This window comes from Chrysemys picta, chromosome 9 (genome assembly GCF_011386835.1).
Source record: "Chrysemys picta bellii isolate R12L10 chromosome 9, ASM1138683v2, whole genome shotgun sequence".
In the NCBI taxonomy this organism is placed as follows: Eukaryota; Metazoa; Chordata; order Testudines; family Emydidae; genus Chrysemys; species Chrysemys picta.
This window is the reverse complement of record NC_088799.1, coordinates 5589505-5596061: the sequence shown is the minus strand read 5'-3', so window position 1 is coordinate 5596061 and position 6557 is coordinate 5589505. Positions and strand designations below refer to the sequence as shown.

The 6557-nt window shown below is 42.7% G+C and overlaps 1 protein-coding gene across 4 annotated transcripts in view; it reads right to left on the bottom strand.

Moving 5' to 3' along the window:
• Window positions 1-1981: 1981 nt before the first annotated feature.
• Window positions 1982-6557, bottom strand: part of LRCH3 (leucine rich repeats and calponin homology domain containing 3) — a 104246-nt gene continuing 99670 nt past the window's right edge. For all 4 annotated transcript variants that reach the window (XM_024110292.3, XM_024110295.3, XM_065557581.1 and 1 more), the window contains one exon: window positions 1982-6545. In XM_024110292.3, the coding sequence (XP_023966060.2) occupies window positions 6420-6545 (126 nt within the window). In that variant the 3' untranslated portion in view covers window positions 1982-6419. The remainder of the gene's footprint in view (window positions 6546-6557) is intronic.

Sequence of the window (6557 nt, the reverse complement as noted above, 5' to 3'; positions counted from 1 at the left end):
AGTTACCATACAATGACTTTTCAGTGACCTATATAAAATGACATGGAAGGTCTCCATGTAGTTCTCAGCAGACAAGTATCTATGGCACAAAACCACCACCACCAAATGGCAGCCAAACAGACGGTTACAACTTAGCAGAGACAAGGACTAAATGGAGAGTCAACTATTCTCTCAGCCCAGCAATAGCTCCCCAAGTCCGAGTGAAGATCAGGACACAGAGGAGAAGATTACACTACTCCTACTTACCTGCAATACTTATCTGTAGATAAAAATGGAGGACTTCACTCTTCAGGGCTGCCAATTCTGTTGCTTGACTCAGTATTAAAGTTCATCAACACATTTTAAAGGTTTTAAAAGAAATGAAGCCAACAAGTTCTTGGTGCAAGGAGAGGATGACTTATTATTGCTGGGAAAAGGTTGTCAACACTTCACCTAGAACAATCTAAATTAAAGACTCAGGGATTATTATAAATGGAGATATCCTATCTCCTAGAACTGGAAGGAACCTTGAAGGTCATTGAGTCCAGCCCCCTGCCTTTACTAGCAGGACCAAGTACTGATTTTGCCCCAGATCCCTAAGTGGCCCCCTCAAGGATTGAACTCACAACCCTAGGTTTAGCAGGCCAATGCTCAAACCACTGAGCTATCCCTCCCCCCAACTGGGATGCACCAGTTCTACAGCCAACTCTGCCTGTGAGCAATAAGGGACCTCGTCTCCACCACTTGTCTACATCCCCAAACAATAAGATGGATGCTTGATGGACAGAAGATAAAGCACCTGCCTTGAAAGTCTTACAATATTACATGTAAAAATGCAAGGAAATAGAGTGCAACAAAGAGCTGCAAGAGTGAAAGATGGGAGTCTAGCATGGTTCTTAGTACAGCCACCATTTTTGTTTGGATTTTGCAGGGGAAGATCAGGCATCCAAAACTAAAACTTCTCCATGTGGAAGGGAGAATAAGCCTTCTGGAGGAAGTGTGTTTGAGGGAGGCACACAGAGGAACAGGTGCGACCCTCGTAGGGCAGTCAAGAAGAGATGCCAGGTATAGAGGGCCAGAGACAGCATGAAGAATGGACTGTGGTATGGGAGGTCAGATTAGATGACCTGGTGGTTAATCTCTTCTGGCCTTAAGCTCTATGACTGGCTGAGAGAAGATCACACAAGGGCTGATTACGTCATGAGGCTGGGGCGGGGCAGAGGGAGGCCGGATCCAAGCTGTACAGGATCCTGAAGATGAAAACACGGAGCCTGAAAACTGATGCAAAAGTTAAGGGATCTGAAGAGTGGATCTGGAGTGGGGGACACGGCCGATGTGGTAGCACTGTGGACCAACCGGAGGTGGGGTGGGAGGGAGAGCAGCATGTATGAAGCAAGGTAGGAAGTTCTGTGGCTGCTAGCAACTTTTAGGCCTCTCACTTGTTTGCTGTAAACTCTAGTTATGAGGGAGGAAGGAAAGGAGGGAGGAACAAACATTTTGTGCCATCGGAAAAACTTTCCTATTATTGAGGGGAATACTGGTGCAAACTTCACAGAATTGAAAACTAGACGGGATAAATAACATGAGAACATAATACAGAGAGCAGCTGTGCACTGGCTGTGGCTAACAGCCCATGTGACCTAAAAAGTATTTTCCACCACTAACTTCTAAGAATGAGCGGGGGAGCTGATTCTGAGGAACACTATAGTTACTCTCAGGGGCAGGGGCTAGAAAGGCTGCAGAGATACAGTTTCTGATTACATCCGCTGAAAGAAACATACTGAGTGCAAACATACACAGTCTCCTACTCTGGCCCTTGGGGCGTTATGCTGAAAGAACAATTTTTCCTATACCAAGCTCCTAAGAAGACCAGAACAAACATCCCGATCTCTTAATAAATACGACAATTCAGGAAGTAAATACACACTTGATACACAGGAATTGACAATCACTGATGCAAATATAAAAATATAAGGAGGAGAAAGAAATATTTCAGTTCATGTCGGTTTTAAAACTTTATTTCAAATTACCCAGGTATTTGGTTTTATATGATCAGTGTGCTAGAAGTTCACACAACTAGCAGCATACAGGCAATTTAAAATAAAGTACACAATATTCTGGCATATTTATACTTAACAGTCTTAGAAATTATGGAATGTATTTACAGACATACAAGTATAGGTGGAGCTTTAAAAATCCTTTACTCTATTAATTACACGTTTACAAGGTTTTCAGAAACAAAATTAGATTGTTTGTAAAACACAGTATCTATACAAACCATTTTTTAAAATGTTTAAATCCACCTTAGAATTCCTCTGCTTCTAAAACAAAAATGTCAAAGAACCATTTAAAGTCATAAAAAGATTTAAAAAAAAAACACCAGTTATCACGTCACTGCTAAGAGCAACAGAAGTGTTCTCAGTGCTGTAAAACGTTGTCTAGAATTTAATAACCCAGCAAGGAAGGGGCTTTCCGAACAAGTCTCCCCCGTCGCTAGCTCTCAAGGAGGAGAAATCAAAATCCCCTATTTCCTGACCAGATCATTTCAACACCATCAAGGACCATTAAGTGCCAGTGCCACTTCAATTTCTATTTCGTAACGTTATCGATCCTCAATGTTCTTCAGTGCTTAGCAAGGTTTGTGTAAGGGTAACAACACAGCGGAGTTAACATAAACCTACTAGCAAGCGCTACACTCGGAAATGGATTTTTCCCCAACACAAATGCCCCAAAAGGGAAAGACCACAATTGATTCTTGCTTTAGCACACAAAATGAAATCTAATGTGTTTTCTTTAAAATATTTTTTCACTGGATATAACAAAAATTGCACATAAATATACCAAAAAATCCCAACCCATTTATTTACAACAGAAAATGGAAGGGTTTTTTTGGTATAATACATCAAAAATAAACCGTATCTTGAAATTTCCGATTTGGATTTTCATCCTCGATGTCTGGTCAACGTTTAGTGTTTGCCAGCACGAAAACAGAAAATTAAAGAGTCAAACTAACATGACCACACAAATGTGTACTTGCTCGAGTGAAACGTTTGTTTAGAACTGTAAAGAAAATAGAAGCATACACCTGACCAGGCATACAAGCATAGTTGCTGATGTAAAATTCGTCTACACACATTTGTGTGCGACAGTGGCTGATTTTACAAGACACACTGAGAAGTGGCTATTCACTGAAAGTCAGGCTCAAACTCCAAATACACCTCTACCCTGATATAACTCTGTCCTCGGGAGCCAAAAAATCTTATAGGTGAAACCGCGTTATATCGAACTTGCTTTGATCCGCCGGAGTGCGCAGCCCCGCCCCCCTGGAGCACTACTTTACCGCGTTATATCCGAATTCATGTTATATCGGGGTAGAGGTGTGGTTAGTTTTCCAAAAATTAACATTTATGAAATGTCCAACTTCTACCAACATGAATGCTGTTACAGTCAGTTTCTGTAAGTCCGGGAAGCTGGGCTGGAGCAAATAACAGACTCTCACAATTCCACATTAAGTTTAACAGATTTCTTTCAATCTATTAAACAAAACCTAATACCCAGGTACACAGAATGCAAAGTATCTAGTACTGAGAATTCAGATTCATTTGTTACTCCCCTTTAACAATGATTTGTAGACAACCCCAAAGAAAGCATTTATGGTCTATGGCAGAATTGTCTATATCAGAGTTTTCCAAACGGGGGGTCACAACCTGCAGAGGGTTGCAAGATTTTGTGCCATCAGGGAGGAGGGGTAAGGAGCAGCGTGAGGGAGGCGGGAGCTCTGGAGGGGACATGCGCGGCACCCAATCCCGCTCTGCCTGCTGGGCCCTCCAAGAACCGCCGGCCTCTCCACTTGGCGTTGCTGGAAGCCTCGAGCCAGCAGGGAGGGGAGGCAGAGAAGCTGCTGATGGTCCCATCCTGGGGGTGCACGGAGCTGGCTGCAGAGAGGCTAGTCTCTGCTGCTGGCAGAAGAATCCAAGGGCTGGCAGTGCTGAAATGAGAACCCCCAGCCTGGCAGGGAGCTGCAGCACTGGGGAGCCCGTGCTGCCACCACTGATGGGCCGGAGTGCCCAGTCCGTGTGCCCCGCCTGCTCCACGTTGCAATGACAACTCCTCCCACTACCCTGGGGAATGGGTGACAAGGGGAGAGTAGGGCTGGCTGTGGGACCGGGCGGCACAGGGTTGAAAAAATCTGCCTCCTCCCAAGAAATATCTGAACTGGCCCCACTGCTTCAGGGGATGGGGGTGGGGGGAAAAAGTTTGGGAACCACTAGTCTATAGTGTCAGCAGTGAGATGCCATTCCCCATTCAACAAAGGGCAGAGACTGCAGTAAAAAAAATTCTCCTTTCACTGCCACATAATCCTTCAAGGACCAGCTCTGTCCTTTGCAAGCCTTCCCTTGGAACAAGGTGCTGTGAACACAGTCTAACCGTTTGCTGGGGGAAGGTGTACCTGTACAGAGCTGCTCTCTTCCTTTTTATGATGCACGTTACTGGCATACTCAGATCTTCCAGAACCCAAGGCAGCCACTTACACATTATGAAAATATTTTCTCTTATCAACTGTGCGACTCTAGTTTTAAATATCCTTCACGTGTTTTTCTAGACTTATGGTGTGATCAGTGGCGTCAACACCAATATGAAGCAAAATATTTCCTTATGTGAAATCGTTGAGACAACAGTTACCACAAGCTACCATGAAATAATTATTATGCAAACAAATCAGGGTGAGAATGGAATGACAAATCTAAAGGGAAAATTCAGCTAAGCCCAGACTTCTGTGCTCAAATGTTCCCATGACCAGGCTTATTACAGCAAAGAAAACTTTTAACTAACCCTTTTTCCATCTCTTCTGCTCACTTCATCCCTTCTGAAAACCTCTTGGTATTACTGGTTCACTAACAATACCCCAGAATGGAACACCACAAATACCAGAAGTCTCATTCACACCCTGTGCAATCCATGATAATGGCTGAGGTGTCTTCTGGGATACCCCAGGAAATAGCAAGAGGATTTCACTGGGGGAGAACAGGATTTTTAAATTGTTACTATATCAAAAAATAAAGTTACTGCAGGGCTGGATGTGACCCAGCCTAGTCAGGGGGCCAAGGCAGCAGAGAATTCTGGACTTTGCCAGTCACCTTTAAAGTAACATCATACCTTATTTTCAGTTTCCTGTTCACATATTTTGAATTTCCACTTTTTGGGGAAAAGGAGGTAGGCGGAGGGGAGTAAAGGCAGTTTATAGCACTGTATGAACTACAAGAAAACATGCTTTAACAACACATTCTCTCAAACCCACCCGCAGAAATTTCCTTTTGCAAAAGACTGGCATTTTGAAAGCTGAGCGTTATGCCAACACACAGAACCACTCCAGGAATTCAATAATCTCATTCTTTCCTACAATAATTTGTTCCTACATAACTGGGGTCTTCATTGGTGTAAGGGGGTGGTTGTGTGTTGTTTTCAATTGAAAACAGAATTGGATAGCAGATCTCTAATGGATGGTTTGATAGCTTATGATTATTTGCACTGAAATGAAAATAGGTACATGATTCTCCATAGGAAAATCTTCAGTCATTATTTGCAGCACATACAAGCCATAGACCAATTTAACATTACCATTTAGTAACCGAGTCCCCATGATGGGTAGGAGAGGGCAAGGAAGGGGTAAGATATTTCCCACTGAAGTGGGGAAGATTCCAATACAAAGAGAGATTTATAACCAACAGAAGCTTAAAGCCAGCAAATATTTTGATTTGTTTAATAAAACTATTTGAACAGTTATGGTTTAGTATCTTTCACTGAAATGTGTGTTACTTATAGAGGTAACAAGCAGTATGTTTTCCCTGGAAAAAAACAGCACTCTCTATATTTTTTGAATATTGAGGACATGCCAACACAGACTGAAGTATCACTTTCAGTCTTGCTTTGAAAAACTGAGACTCATCAGCTTCAAAACACAGTCTTAACCTGTGATCTTTATATGCACTGGAAAGAGCTGGCGTTTCTTAGAAGCAGGGAAAACTCTCTCTGGGACTCCTGGGGAGGACAAGCAGTCTCCATCACTGTGTTGCAATGGAAACATCCCCTTTGGAAATACATCCTAGTAGGAATCTTACCGTTTTTCCAACTGTATATATAAATTCCCTACATCTACATAGTCAGTTTTAACAGATGCTTCTAAACAACCAGACAAAGGAATTTTCCCCACGGAAAAAACCTCACTTTATAAAAGGGAAAAAATATTGGTAAAAAATTAAATGGAAACTGGTGTGATCTCCAAAAAAGTGGAGAAATGAAGCAAAACATTCCTGTCAGGAATCACAGAAGCTAATTTCCTTCTTAGAACCAAGCTCTGTGTGTTTGGATACACTGCACCAGCAGTAAAGTCTTCATGTTCTTCTCCTTAGCCAAGGGAAACCAAAAGGTCCTGGAGATCTTTACGCAGCAGACAAGTGGTGATGCTGCTGCTTTGGGGGTGCAAGCTCCAGAAGTGCGTGGACTGTCACTGCTACCTGTGTCAAACCTTTCTCTTCTAAAATATGCAGAGGCAAACATAATCGCTCCTACATGGGAAA